This window comes from Papio anubis, chromosome 10 (genome assembly GCF_008728515.1).
Source record: "Papio anubis isolate 15944 chromosome 10, Panubis1.0, whole genome shotgun sequence".
NCBI lineage: Eukaryota > Metazoa > Chordata > Mammalia > Primates > Cercopithecidae > Papio > Papio anubis.
This window is the reverse complement of record NC_044985.1, coordinates 8,836,802-8,852,111: the sequence shown is the minus strand read 5'-3', so window position 1 is coordinate 8,852,111 and position 15,310 is coordinate 8,836,802. Positions and strand designations below refer to the sequence as shown.

The 15,310-nt window shown below is 45.1% G+C and overlaps 1 protein-coding gene and 1 non-coding gene across 35 annotated transcripts in view; one reads left to right on the top strand and one right to left on the bottom strand.

The window, feature by feature from the left end:
- The window catches only part of CLASP1 (cytoplasmic linker associated protein 1), a 307,430-nt gene that overhangs the window by 178,366 nt on the left and 113,754 nt on the right, over positions 1–15,310 (bottom strand). For 32 of the 34 annotated variants that reach the window (XM_021923495.2, XM_009185059.3, XM_021923484.2 and 29 more), the window contains exons 3-6: positions 12,348–12,426; positions 10,759–10,862; positions 9,873–9,964; positions 7,925–8,000 (exon numbers count right to left, since the gene is read on the bottom strand). In XM_021923495.2, coding sequence (XP_021779187.1) covers positions 7,925–8,000; positions 9,873–9,964; positions 10,759–10,862; positions 12,348–12,426 — 351 coding nt within the window. Of the gene's footprint in view, positions 1–7,924; positions 8,001–8,111; positions 9,843–9,872; positions 9,965–10,758; positions 10,863–12,347; positions 12,427–15,310 lie in introns of those variants that run through there. The other 2 variants (XM_021923503.2, XM_021923507.2) reach the window with 2 other exon arrangements.
- Positions 12,985–13,110, top strand: LOC116269313. The gene has a single exon (XR_004176792.1). It is a non-coding gene; the product is annotated as a U4atac minor spliceosomal RNA (small nuclear RNA).

The following is a 15,310-nucleotide window of genomic DNA, read 5'->3' as shown; positions in this document are numbered from 1 at the left end:
AATGCAGTCAGGTGCAGTGGCTCACGCCTGTAATCCCAGCACTTTAGGTGGCCGAGGCAGGCAGATCACTTGAGGTCAGGAGTTGGAGACCAGCCTGGCCAACATGGTGAAACTCCGTCTCTACTAAAAATATAAAAAGAAAAAATCAGCCAGGCATGGTGGTGTCTGTCTGTTTGTTCCAGCTACTCGTGAGGCTGAGGCACAAGAAACGCTTGAACCCAGGAGGTGGAGATCGCAGTAAGCCAAGATCACACCACTTCACTCCAGCCTGGGTGACAGAGCAAGATGCTGTCTCAAAAAAACAAAAAAAGAAAAATGCACATATTACAGAAGTAGTCAATGCTACTACAACTTGAATATTATTATTAACGTGTATCGCCACTGCTTATTTTCTAGGGATAACACATCTGCTCAGAGCAAATCTCAATGGGTGATCTCTTTAAAGAACAATCTTAGAAAGTCTGGGCCATAAATGTTTAAGAGATTTACTGGAAAAATTACTAGCTTTAGAGTCAATTATTAATAAGTAGACTTAAGGACCTACTTGGCCATTTAGGGAGCTGTGTATCCTTAGACAAAACACTAGAACTCCTTTGGTCTCAATTTCTTCCTTTGTAAATTGAGGATTGCTCTGAGGACTGGAAGAAATAACAGTTTCATTCAACAAATATTTGAAGGCCTACTACGTGAAAATGAACTGAAATGCCTACACAGGCCAGGCAGTGACATGAGGAATGAATTACTGCAGCAGGCTGAGTGCAGGGTGACGAATGGCACTGGCAGGAAACCCTGGAGGCAGGGACAGAACAGGGATAAGGTGCAGAGGTTCAGGCAGACGGGCCAGCACCACTGGGCCACAGAGGAATGGAAGCACAGCTGTACCAGACCTTCTATTCTTTCAAGACAAGTTAAAAATATAAATCTCCCAAATATAAAATCATTTGAATTCAAAATATAAAATTAAAACACTCTGCAGGCACAAGCATACACACACCCACACATCTACAGGCTGAAACCAGCTTTACGCCAGCAGTTTGTGGCCTATAGTTCGTACCTATAACGCAATCAACACATTGGCTAGTGTTATCTACATCTTTTAAACCAACATCTTTATCCTTTAAAATAATTGTTCCTTAGACCTAGAAAGTTACAGGGTCAGATAGCATTTAGGGGTCTAAACTATTCTTTACAGAAGAACTGCAGATGAACAGATATTCTTCGGTACTGCAAAGTAGGACACTCTAATAAAGAAGAGGTTTAAATAAAAGCCATTCAGCCGAGACTGAAGGACAATGTAGCTATTCGCTTCTACACAGGCTCTCACTGGTCTCGCACTGCCTCTCCCTGCTGAGCCCTCAGGCTCACCCCAGAAAGGCACCGCAACGTGTCAGGCCATGAAGACCGCAAAAAGACAAGAGCCCCATACAGGCAGCATGCTCTGCCAGGTCTCATATGCGTGCTTTACAGAATCTAAGGTCTCCAACGTCTGACCATGTTGTTCCTTCCTTCCTCATAGTCACTGCACAGAGGAGGGTGTAGAGGCTGGCAAGGTTAGTCACCTGCCCAAGGCCCACAGATCAGGAATGGCAGGCTGGGGTCCAAAATCCTACCTCTCTGGGGCAAGCCAACATTCTTACCAGCACACTGCACCTTAATGCAGATGCCAAAATAAGGGCTTCCTGCAAAGGAAAAAACTCAAAGGAAGGCTTCTGCCCTAGGGTGCGGGACAGGGAAGCAGTCTATAAACTGATGAGACCCTAAACCCACCCTGTCCTCCTAGAACCCAGCACAGCCCCACAGCCAGTGCCTTGGAGCATGGGTACCCCAGCACCCCACACAGCTGGGCCCAAAAGCTCAGCCCGGCCCAAGAGCTCACCCCAGCTCCCAGGCTACAACTGTGGCGGGCCACATGGGAGCTCTGGCAAGCCGGCAGCAGAGGTGCTCCTCCCTCCTCCTGAGCTCTGTCTAGCTGGAGAGAGCACGGAATGAGCAATGGTCATCATATGTTTCAAGATGTTTTAGGCTTTGAAAATGTGACCAAACTCAACAAGAGGGCCAGCAGTCAGCATGGGGAGGCCCACTGGATGCCACCCTCTGCCAGCCTGCCTGCAAAAAGGGAGGTGAGGTGCTGTGAAGATGAAATCAAAAGTTTTCAGGCAGAACTCAGGCTTTTCTTATCTAGTCAAGGGAATTCCTAGTGTCAGGATGCCTTGGACCACCGGCTGCCTCTGTTACAGCCACTGCCCTGTCCTCATCAGCAAGCACAGACTTTGTACTGAAATCCACACCTCCGGGAAGAAAAGCTTGTCTCAGCTCAGGAGGGACAGGCTTAGTGTATGGCCGTCACATAATTCTAATCCCTTCCCAGCAGCTGGGTCACACAGGAGCATGGAACGCAACTCTCCAACAATGAAACATGACGGGAGTCTGTAGGAAAGCTTCTGGAAAATATTTCTCTGCTCTTGGAAAAAGACATTCAGGGAAAAGTGAACACTGGCTGGGTGTTTGACGATAGGAGAGAACTGCTGATTCTTGGGGCATACGAGGTGACAATGTTATTTAAGGTTATGTTTTTGAAGGGAAAAAAAGTCTATCTTTTAAAATATTTAAGAGTTAAATAAATGTGGCCTCAGATTTGCTTCAAAACAATCCAACTTTTGCTTCAAAATAATGGGATGCAGGAGGGAAAAAAGGCAAAACTGAACTGGCCTTGTCAAATGAGCTGATGGCACATGGGGACGCTTTATGGCACTATCACTACTTATGTGTATGTTTGAACCTTTCAATATGAAAGTTGAAAACAGAAGAGGAGCTCAGGAAGCGACTCCCCTCTGCTAGGCCAACTGTGCATGCGTACAGCAGCTGTACCTGTGCTAAGAGCTCCAGGGGGCAACACACACAGCCTGAGATGCCTGAGACTCCGGCTCCGAGCTACTGGCAGATCCCGGAAACTTCCTATGTCAGGACCCGTCATCATGCAGAATGACACATTTCCCCACTGCTCTAATGATTCTCAGTTGGGCTTTCAGTCACTTGTAACCAAAAGCATCCTAGCCCACACACACTGTGCACCTGTGGCCCCCTCTGAAAGGCTTCCCTGCTCTGAGTCACTGCACTCAGACCACTAAGGAAACGAACACTTGCCGAGTTAATTTTAAACACCAAATCCAGTCTCTGTTAGCCACTGCCCAAAGAGCTGAGAGGATTCTCCACACACTGGCTGTATGGAAATGAAGAGCTGGAGGCTGACCACTAGATCAGGCGCCTGAGGGCAGAGACAACGCTGATACAACAGTGTCCCCTCTGGTCTGAGACTTGGCAAATAAAGGAAAGTTATTCAAATAATTATGGGGCATTGGGAACTGCAAAGAGGAACAAGCTATAATCCTAAATCTAGAGGATCAGAAACTAGTAGGAAAGGTTAATGAAAAAATTAAAATAAAGGCAACAGCAAAAGCACATGCAAGCTACACAAGAACCCCAGAAGCAGGAATTATTAACTTGGTTAGTATCGGGGAGGTGGATGGCAGAACTTCCTGGCAGAAGAGAGATATGGATTGACTGTATGTCTGTGTATGTGCGTGTCTATGTGTACAAATATATGTGCGGACAAACCATTCCTAAGGCACATGTGAATATATGGATTATTTTCAGAGTCTCAGTTTGGAATACTCTAGCCGTAAATCCTGTCTACTACAGAATACTGAAAGCTGCCCATAGAGTAACAATCTCATTTTACGGATGAGGTGGGGGAAATGAAAAAACAAAACAAATAATAAGAATTTTCTCAAAAGCAGACACACAGGCCTAGAACTCAACCCACAAAACCACTATAGGTTCCAAACTCCTGGCCAAAGCCTAGGGCTTCCTGGCACAAAAAGTATAACTGCCATTAAAGACACTAGGCAAGAAGTGCTAACTTGAATTTTTGACTTAATGAAACATTTTAAACAAGTCTCACATTTTCTATCTTATTTTTAAAAACTATCTCTGTTTCTTCATAAATTTTTTTTAAAATTATACGATCTATTTATGATTTATACAGCAGTAAGATGTGATCCATTTAAACGTACTACTTTTGTTTTTCAGTTGTATTATTACTATTACCCACAATCAGTCAGGAGCACCTGATTTGTGGTAGTGAAACTAGTGTCTGGTATGTGGCAGTATGTGCACAGTCTACTCCAGGGCTGCCAATGTTTGGGGTAAGTATGGCTATGTCAGTATCACAAATACATCTCAAGACACTAAGGCTATCCTACAATTAAGGCTTTTCATATATTTAAAGCACTATACACCTAAGTTTCTCAGAAACCCACTGGCACATGGTAGGTGCATGATTTCTGCAAATGAAAATGGCCATCTCAGATGAGGAGGAGACTACTGAGTAACTTGGCCTTCTGAGAGTCTTCTACTTGGACCAACAGGTCACACCAGCACCTAAGAACATTCACTGCAAGGACTCTCATAAGGATTGAGGGGTGGGGCACTTACCACTGCCTCCACTTTAAAGGGGAAACTGAGGTTCAAGATCCAAGTGACCCCAAGGTCAGCTATTACATACAAAGCAGGGATCTATGCCTTTAACCTAGGTGTCTTACATTGCGTCAGGTAGCTCAAGTATTAATATTTAACATACTCTGCCTTTTGGCAACTTCAGAACAGTATGTCAAACTGTTAAAGACTCAACATTATCTTAAATTCTTAAACAACTGAATCAGCATTTTGAGAATGTGGGATTGTGCTGATCGTTTGAAATTTAATCTGTGTACTTCTAAGATAAAGGAAATCTTGTTAAAATCCCTAAAGAACTTACAAGTTAACTCTAGATCTAAAGGAAAAAAATAGTATCAGAGAGTAGCCCAACACAAAAGCAGACTAGGCCCTACCTGTCTCCTTTCTACCGAAGCTTTAGGGAACCTTTAAGTGAGGTCTCCTCTAGCAGAGAACTTCAGGGAAAAGGAAACCCTGTGAAGAGTAAGGTACTCTCTGAGGCTCACCTGAATAGCTTCAAGGATGAGAATGGACCCATTCAAAATATTAAATGTGCTTACATTCCACTCCCAATGTCTCTTAAAATCTACACCGAATGCATGATCTTTTGGGCAGGGAAATACTGAGGTTATACATCAGTGAAGAGCCCTAGGACAACGAGGCATTTCCTTCACTTTCCTCTAGAGGATGTGGTCCACCTCAGTCACAGAAGCAAAATCTGAGTCTCAGAAGCAAAATTAAGCTAGTAATCTCCATCCCCTTCCCCAAAAAGCCCAAGGATCCAGACAGACAAGGCAGGCCCACAGCACGAGCTCTCGCTAAATACACGTGGAAGAAAAAGAGGAAGAAGGGGAAACAGGGGTTAGTGAGGGGACCCTGTGGGATGGACGGCAGTGTGGTGCACAGCCATACAGTGCTTCCCTCCCCAAACCGGATTCCAGACGACGTCCCTTGCTGTCGTTCTGGACGGTGTAGGTCTGGCCTGTGTTTTTATACTGCCTCCACCGCGGAAGTGCATTTAGAGGAGCCAGCCCCGCACCACCCACCCCAGGTTCTAAGATTTCCACAGGCAGTGTGAACATTCACATCACCTGTCTGGCCAAAGTCAGCAACTGAAAGAGGACAGAATCACCTCAGCAAGTTGGCTTTTCTGTTCTGCTAGAGCACTCCACGTGGCAGCAGCCACACCCCCAGAGTGCCGCCTCTACAAAGGATTTTTCCCACGGAAAACAAAAACAGAAACAAAACCCAAAGGGGGAAGGGTACAAAACAATCATCTATTTGGTAATTTAGAATCTTTTTAAAAAATAGTTCCATTTATTTTTAAATTAACGTTGAATATAAAGTATGATTAAGTAAATAAAAATGTCTAGCCGGGCGCGGTGGCTCACGCCTGTAATCCCAGCACGCTGAGAGGCCAAGGTGGGCGGATCAAGAGGTCAGGAGATCGAGACCATCCTGGCTAGCACAGTGAAACCCCGTCTCTACTAAAAATACAAAAAATTAGCCGGGCGTGGTGGCGGGCGCCTGTAGTCCCAGCTACTCGCGACGCTGAGGCAGGAGAATGGCATAAACCCGGGAGGCAGAGCTTGCAGTGAGTCAAGATCACGCCACTGCACTCCAGCCTGGATGACAGAGCGAGACTTCGCCTTTTTCTTTCTTAGAAGAAAAAAAAAAAAATCCTAAGCATTTCTTTCCAATGCCATGTATTTTCCTTTTCTTTTCTTTTGTTTTTTTTAGACAAAGTCTTGCTGGGTTGCCCAGGCTGGAATGCAGTGGCACGATCTTGGCTCACTGTAAACTCTGCCTCCCAGGTTCATGTGATTCTTGTGCTTCAGTCTCTCAAGTAGCTGGGATTACACGTGAATGCCATCATGCCTGGTTAATTTTTGTATTTTTAGTAGAGATGGGGTTTCACCATGTTGGCCTGGCTGGTCTCAAACTCCTGGCCTCAAGTGATCCACCCACCTTGGCCTCCTGAAGTGCTGGGATTACAGACATGAGCCACCGCATGCCCAGCCTAATGCTATATATTTTCAACAAAGGCTGAAAAACGGCATGAGTGGAATAAGCAAGCAGGGAGACAGCAGACGACAGGCAGTGAGGAGGGGAGAGGCTGGAGTGGAAGGAGCAGCACAACAGCCAAAGAGAAGGGAGAGACACCTGCTGCTGGAACTAAGAGCAAGGTAAGGAAAGGGCCTGGAGAGCAGGAGGGGAGGGGTGCAGACTCAGGGGAGCTAGAGGCCAAGGGAGGCTGGGTGGAAGGCCAGCCTGATACAGCCTCCTGGGAGGGTAACTTAGCAATTATCAACCAAGATTTCACAGAGAGGCCACTGCCCATATATATTTACCTTGTAAATTACTGTTCCACTTTCTGTCCCTTCTTCTAATGAAGTATCATTCTTATCAGTTTGTATGAGATGACATAATAAAAATGACTCTGGTTGAGAAATAGCATTGAACTGGGAGGAGAGTTCAATGCTACTTTTCCAGTCCAGACTTGTACAACTTTTGAATTGCCTGGTAACTCACAGGTGAGACAGCCAGCTCCTCTCCTACCCTCACACTAAAGAAGTGGTACTTTTCGTTAATTTAGGTAAAATCTGCAGTTCTTTTTTTTTTTTGAGACAGAGTCTCGCTTAGTCGCCCGGTCTGGAGTGCAGTGGCCGGATCTCAGCTCACTGCAAGCTCCGCCTCCCGGGTTCATGCCATTCTCCTGCCTCAGCCTCCCGAGTAGCTGGGACTACAGGCGTCCGCCGCCTCGCCCGGCTAATTTTTTGCATTTTTAGTAGAGACGGGGTTTCACCGTGTTAGCCAGGATGGTCTCCATCTCCTGACCTCGTGATCCGCCCGCCTTGGCCTCCCAAAGTGCTGGGATTACAGGCGTGAGCCACCGCGCCCGGCCTAAAATCTGCAGTTCTTAAGGGTTCAGAGTTCAAGGAGTTTCCACAATGATATACACAGTGAAGCCACCCCCACAAAGCAAAATGTAGAACATTCCCATCACCTCAGAAAAGTCCCCTCAGACCCTCTTCCAATCATTCTCCCCCACCTCAGCAGATTCTGCACCACCACCCCCAGCACCACCCCTTTTGGCTGCAGAGGTGGTGGCCAGACATCTTATCCTGGAGGCTGGTCTGGAAAACATCAGTTTCTAGGCTAGTTGATTTCTCAGCCCTGTGTATGGAAGAGCGCAGAGTGGCCACCACATTTACCAATTTTAAACTTAAACGCAAACTTATTTTATATATTTAAATGTATAAATATTTTATAAATGCTAATGGGTACTGGATCTCTTAAAAAATCATCATTGTTCTATGAAGATTAGGACTCCAGTCCCACCCACCTATTGGGTATACACAGAGCACCAGAATGCATCTCAACAGTCTGTAAGCAATGACCTCCCCCGCGGGTTTTCCTTCTCACTCACCTGGCTGTTTGGATCTCCAAGTAAGTTGCATATATGTGGCACAATCTTGCTTAGTGTTAAAGTCTGCGCTCCAGAGCTGAAAACAAAAGGAGTGCTTTCTTGTTAGTGAGAACTGAAGAAAGACAGACGCCTGTCTGCCCACACCTGCCCTTCCTGTGTCTCCCCAATCCCCATCACCACCTCATACCAAGTCTCTCTCCATCCCATCCACACTGGCTCCAAAGTAAATGTGTCCGATGGCCCCTTTGCACAGAGTTCAAAACCTAGGGTGGCTTCTCCCAGATGAGTCTTCCTCCTGTCCCTCAGGGCTCTGGCCAATCCGGCCCTACCCCTTTAAGGCTGGGCCAGAGCACCCCCGGTCCCGCTTGCCTCACAGGTGCTGCCTCTGCAGTACTGTTCTGTCACTGTAAGCCAACTACAAGTCACTGGAGGGACTTTGTTTAACTCTCCCATGTGCTGTGGCAGAGCCCTCTGCTACGGTAGACAGTCAGGCAATACCGCTGGATGAAAAGACTGCAATCAAATCAGAGCATCTGCCTACTGGGGCACATCTGAGCCAAGTACTACCCTACTGGGGCACATTTGAGTTACAATTTTCACCATCACCATCCCTGCCATGACAAATGGCCTTTGTGAATAAAAATCTCTTGGTTAATCTGCCTACTACCTTACCATAAATTCCTAGAACTGGAGCTACTGTGATCAAATGCTAGAGGTTTTTTTTTTGTTTTTGTTTTTGTTTTTAAAGCTTCAGCTACTTATGGCCAAATTTAATGGCACTGAAAAAGCTAACATATTAAGATGGAAAAATGTACAAATAATATAAACATTACAATCTCAATTTTGTTTTTAAAAATAACATAACTTTACAGGTTAGGATAAAATGATTATCTGAAGGTAACAGAATTACAGTAATCTTTATTTTTTCCTTGTGTAAATTTTTATGATATATACAGTATTATTTTCATAACCAGAAAAAAAGTCTTGAAATTTATAATTTTAAAAAAGCCTCTCCTAAAAATAAGTACATGAAAAAAATGTTCACCATCAACAGCCATTAGATAAATACAAATTAAAACCACAATGAGGTATTACTACACACATATAAAAATGGCTAAAATAAAAAAGTGACAACATCCAATGGCTAGCAAGGGTATGTAGAAACCAGATCATTCGGACGTTGCTGGTAGGAACGTAAAACAGTGTGGACAACTCTGGGGAAAAAACTGGCAGTACCTTTTAAACTAAAAATGAACTTACCAAATGACCCAGCAAGTGTACTCTTGGGCCCTGATCCAAGAGACATGGAAACTTATGTTCGTGTAGAAACTTGTACATGCATGTTCACAGCAGCTTCATTTATAAAAGCCAAAAACTGGAAATCACCCAAATGTTCCTCAACAGGTGAATAGTTTAACCAGCTGTGATACACCTATACCAAGGAATTCTATTTAGCAATAAAATGAACTATCAATGTGATGTGTAACCTCAAGGGTATCATGCAGAGTGAAAAAAAGATAAAACTCAAAAGGTTACCTATTGTATAATTCCATTTACATAACACTCTTGAAATGACACAATCATAGGCAGGGAGAGCAGATTCGTGCAAATTCAAACAGATTCACGGTTGCCAGGGGTCAGGATGTAGCTACACATGGCAGCATGAGGGAGCCCTGCAGTGACTGTACAGTTATATATACACACAAATGCACATGTGTTTACCTGAGACGCTTGCACAAGTTCTAGGGATTGTATCAATCTCAATGTTCTGGGACTGATGCTGTACTATAGTTATTCAAGGTGCTAACACTGGGCAAGGGTGGGTAAAGGGGGTGTGAGACCTCGTACTACACTTCTTTGCAACTTCCTGTAAATCTGTAATTATTTCTAAGTAAAAAGTTAAAAAAAATTCAGCCAGGTAAAAATGTCAGGCTCATCCCAGACTTACGCATTGAGTGTTGCTATAAGGCAGAGACAGATGCCTTCTCGAGTACGGAAATTCTTGTGTTTGAAGCCTCCGAGCATTCTGTCCCATACGTACTGTAGATGACAAAGAACAGGTGAGGAAAGGAGAAGACTGCTGCAGCTGTCACTTAGTAAGGGAGCAACAGAAGGCAAGCCTCTTAACGGGTGCCAAATTAGTCCCATCCTCTACCAACACATTTAATCCTCTCAAGAGCATACTGGAAAATGATGACATCTATCATGTTACCAAGTATACTAAATTATAATTTTTAAAACACATTCATTTACACAAGCATTTAATTCTCCCAAGAACCCTAAAAGGGAGGTACAACTGTCCTCATTTTATGGGTGAGGAAAGCCAGGCCAAAAGAGCCAGTGAGTTGCCAAAGATCACACACTCACACTGCCCTCTGCTTTTTCTCATCACCCCCCAATAAAGGACAGTGGAAGCTGGGAAGGCAAGGCTGTTTCGGTCCATCCCAGCAGCCCCAATTAACCAGAAGACAGGGGCCAGGGCTCCAGCCAGGCCTCCTGACTCCCAGACACCATGGCTTCCTCTTTTCAGACAACTGGAGAGTCGGTTACATAAATGAGCTGAAGGGTCTAATGGATTAAAACTAAGTATATTAGATTCACTAATTTATTCAATACCCCCATGTTAAATCCACTATTCATCTCATACTTTTGTGACTTATTTATTTAACTATCTTGCATGAGTAAACAGATGGAATGCTGTGAAAATTTTTATCTGTAATACATCAGCTTAAGTCTATGGAGTCACACCGTTTGTGCAAGCACACACACACACCCTCGCAACTGCATGCATGCGCACTGGCCAGCTGACCTCAAAACACATCTCTTGCCCCTACCTGGGGATTAGCAGCTTGATCCATGATCTTTAGCAGCAGAGTTTGGTCCTGCTCCCTCACAGAGTCTTTAGCATCTCCTAGTCTGTCTATTAGACTTGGCAGCACTGAAAATCAAAACGGAAACTGATCAAATGAAACCCTATTTGGGGGTCTGTGGTCACCAAGTACTGCTATTTCAATTACGTGGGAAGACAAACCTCTGACCCAAATGATGTATCTCCTCCTAAAACCACTCATCTTTGCTCACAGCACTACTCTCCTTGCTGAAATCCATGAGAGTCACCAAAAGAGTCTGCAAAATCCTTTGCATGGAAAGATATACTATTTGTCTTCCTCCTTACCCCACGTTCCTCCAGCCAGTTCCAAACGTATTTGTAAGCTGATAAAAATTGAAGACCTTGATAGGAAGAGTCAATAGAAAGGAAAATTTAGGTAAAAGACAAGGAGAGGAGCTCCAGCATATGTGTTTGGGGGTGGAAGGGGTAGGCACTTATGAATAATCTTACATTTCATCAACATTGTGTATTTTTAGTTTTACATCACACCCAAACACACATGAGACAGAGCCCAGCTCTCCATCTTCCCCCACCTACCCAGTGTGGACCCTCCCACCAGTGCTCCAAGTGCACCTATAAACCAGAGATCAGCTTATTTTAAGAGCTTGCAAACCTCTATAACAAGAGCTATCCCTGAATAATTCAGCTAATTTAGGAGGAAAATGGAACCCTATTAAAATATCAAATTTCTAAAAGTAAAGGTTTTTTAAAAAAAATTTGTAAACAGTCGGTGCTAGAATGGGAAAATAGCTCACGACCTTTTCAGAAGGAGCATATTGGTCAGAAACTTAACAGAAAACAATACATGTATACCAATGTAAAACAGAGAAATTCCATAAGGAAATGGTTGCATAGAGCTGCTTAGTGTTTATACTGCCCCCATGAAACACCGGAGGTCAGGAATTTAGAGGTATTTAAATCTATGAAATCTGTGGGGTTTGTTCCATTTTGCTGACACATCGTTTTTCCTTCAGAATAACAGTGAACGTTTACTATACACTTGTAATGACATTTACAATCAAGGTGAAAATAGTAATGCCCACCATAGTCATCTGGGGAAAAATACAACTGGCTTGGTTTTACAGGATTTCTCAAAGAAAACCGCCTCTCATTAATGGGGACCGCGGTCAGGGTCAAATATGACTTGGTTGGCACAAAGGGTGACAGCTAATTTAGCATAAGAAATAAAAATGGCACTAATATTTCATATTAGAACACGTATTACTAATTTCCGTATGAGAACACAGTGAAGCCAGTACAAGGTATGGGGAAGGGGAAGGGCCAGAGGCCAGGAAGCCCAGCGGGAAGGGAAGGCAGCGGGGCGGCCGGCCGGGACTGCGGGTGCTACGGGGGCTGCGGGGGAGGGCGGGGACGGACTGACTGGGAGGAGCGGAAGGGAGGCCGAGGGGGCTGGAGGGGAGGCAGGGTGGCGGCCGGGAGGGTTTGGGAGCAGCTAAGTGGAGAAGCCGGGAGACCGAGGGAAGGCTGGGGGTCTGAAGGGGCCGGGTCCGCTCCACAAGTGCCGCAGCTCACCTGTGCCGATCTGCGCCTTGAACCGATCCTGCAGCCGGGTCACCAGGGCGGACAGGATGTCCATGCCCAGCAGAACCACCTGCAGCGGGAAACACCGGGAGCCCGTTAGCGGCCGGCCTGCGGGGCAGCGCTCCCGCCCACCCGCTCCGGGGACGCCTCGACATTTCTGGCCCAGACGCAGTCCGAGAGTCCAGAGCGCGCATGCCGACTGGAGGACCAAAGAGATTAGCACGAAGAAGGATGATCTTCCACAAAAAGAGCTGTGTACAGCTATAATGGAAAATACTCGGTGAGGAGAAACGAAATAAAAGGCAGTACAGCGTAGCCAAACCCAGGTTAGCCGCCCGTGGAGTTCAAGAGAGCGCCGTGGCCCCGCCCCCTCCAGCCCCGCCCCGGCGAGAAAACGTATGCAAATTTTCGAGCTGCCGACGCGCGGTCTTCTGGGTAAAACCGAGCCGCCGCTTTTGCGACCCTTCAGGAGCCTCAGAAAACAAAGAATTGGTGGTGTCGTCGAAAGCCGTGGAGGCTGGAGGTAAGCTAGCTACCAGACCGACTAGGGCGGGACTCACAAATTAATCACCACAACCCTATCAGGTATTGGCGCTTCCTGCTTGCAGCGCACGCAACCCTTACCGCAACCATCCTTTTCTTGGGGTTGCGCTACTGTCCAATGAGCGCATAGTGAGGGCAGTACTGCTAACGCCTAAACAACACACCCGCATCAACTAAAGCTTTGCTTTACCTTGGTGCAATTTTTGGAAAAATGAAAAACCGCTTTTCCCAGACTTGTGAGTTCAAAAGAAAGTAAACTGCAAATAAGCTAAACTCCTGTAGTCAGTCGTGCGTTAAACCAGTAGGTGGTACACAATATACATGATTTCACGTTCTCACCAAAACTCTTTCAATTTTTGCTGTGCAAACGGGGAGGGTTTCCACGTAACTTTACCCCGGTCATCTACTTCGACTGTCATGTAACTCCAGCTTTACGCTGAGCCAGCCTAGTAGTCTAGATCAAGTTTCAATAGGAGGCGAAGTTTCAGTAGGCCTTTGTACCACATAAAATGGAATCCCAGCACTTTGGGAGACCGAAGCGGCCGGATTAAGAGGTCAGGAGATCCAGACCATCCTGGCCAACATGGTGAAACCCCTTCTCTACTAAAAATACAAAATTAGCCGGGCCTGCTGGCGCACGCCTGTAGTCCCCGCTACTCGGGAGGCTGAGGCTGAAGAATCGCTTGAACTTGGGAGGCGAAGGTCGCAATAGCCTGGCGACAGAGCGAGACTCGGTATCAAAAAAAAAAAAAAAAGTTAAATAGTGAGCTTTCTGTGGAATGGTCCAATAGCCAGAGTAAACCCTTCCTCTGTAGGAAGCAGTTTTGCACTGTGAGACTTCATTAAACACGCTTCCAACACAAAGCCGAGCACTGCCCAGTGTTCACACAACCACCAAACAGGACGGGGCAACAGTTAGGATTTCTTGCATGCAGCCTGTGCCTGCGTCTGGCGGCTGATAAAAGCAAAAACTGCAGACTTTCCTATTCAGCTTTGAAATCCACTGCTTCGAAACTGAAGGAATCCAAATTGGTCCAATAATCCCCACAATGTATAAAATGTTCTTGCAAGAAACTGGCTACTTGACAATATTGAAGAAAACAATTTTTAAAACTTTTATAGAGAGAACAATTTATAAACAGATTTTTCTTTTAATAATATAATAATGGTATAAACACTTTAAAATAATGACTCTACTTTCGAGCTAAAAAGGATTAGGTTTCACGCTACGACTTCCTTCCAAAGAGTACAGTATGAAGTGGGGGAGTAACTATCCAGCGGAGAAAACTGACAGATGCAACCTCAGCCAGACAGTGGAGGTCAACATCAAGTACACTTGGTATGATGTCATGAAAACGGCATTTTGCCTTTGTGATAGTCCTTCCCAAAACCCTTAAGCCCAGTCTAAGCATGAGGAAAACATCAGAGAAATTCCGATAGAGGGGCATCCTACAAAACACCTGACCAGTACCCCTCAAAACAGTCAAGATCATCAAAAACAAGAACTCTGAGAACCTGTCTCGGCAACAGGAGCCGAGGGAAACTTAACAACTAAATGTAATGAGGTATCCTGGAAGAGAGTCTGAAACACAAAGATGACATTTTTCCTTAGGTAGAAACTAAGGAAATATGAATAAAGCATGAAATCTAGTTAATAATAATACATCAATACTGGTTCATTGATTGTCATAAACCACACTAATGTTAGATATTACAATGAGACGATATTACCTTTGCAATTTTTCTGTAAAAAAATAGTTTATTTTTTAAGAAGAACAGCCCATCATGGAAGTGAGTTATTTAGCTTTTGTCTGGTGAAATCTTAAGCTTATCTGCACAGCTGCATTACTGGTTGCGAGTAGGGGTATTATTCATGACAGAAACATCCCTTCATACATCGCTCAAGGCTAAGGTGAAGAGGACTGTTGTTTACTTGGGGGAAGGCTGACATCAGCTTTTCCAGGACGGCAGTTTACTTGGTAGGTCTGAGCAGAGAAGGCCTCGCGAGGCCCCGGACAGTCAAGTTTCAATGCCTTGCCTAGATGAACTGGGGAGCGTGGAAACTCCCAAAGAAGACTGAGTGAGTAGATGCACCTGAGTCCCCAGAGAAACAGAACAGGGGAGGTCCAGGGCGCCAGCCAGGAGGACAAAAGGCAGTTCCAGGTACTTTCACAGCCCTTCTCCTGGGCTTCCATTTCCCTACCGAAGAAAGGGATACATGAAAAAGTCCTTGCCCAGAAGACCACTCTGATAATTAACTGTAAAAACCTCTTTGTGCCTAAACCTCCTCATCTGTAAAACAGAGACAATAGTAACAGCTACCTCGTGGGTTGTTGTGAGGATTAAATAAAGTGTGTATGTAAACTGTGCCTGGCACGTGGTAAGGGTACTTTCTTTTTTTTCCTGTTTCT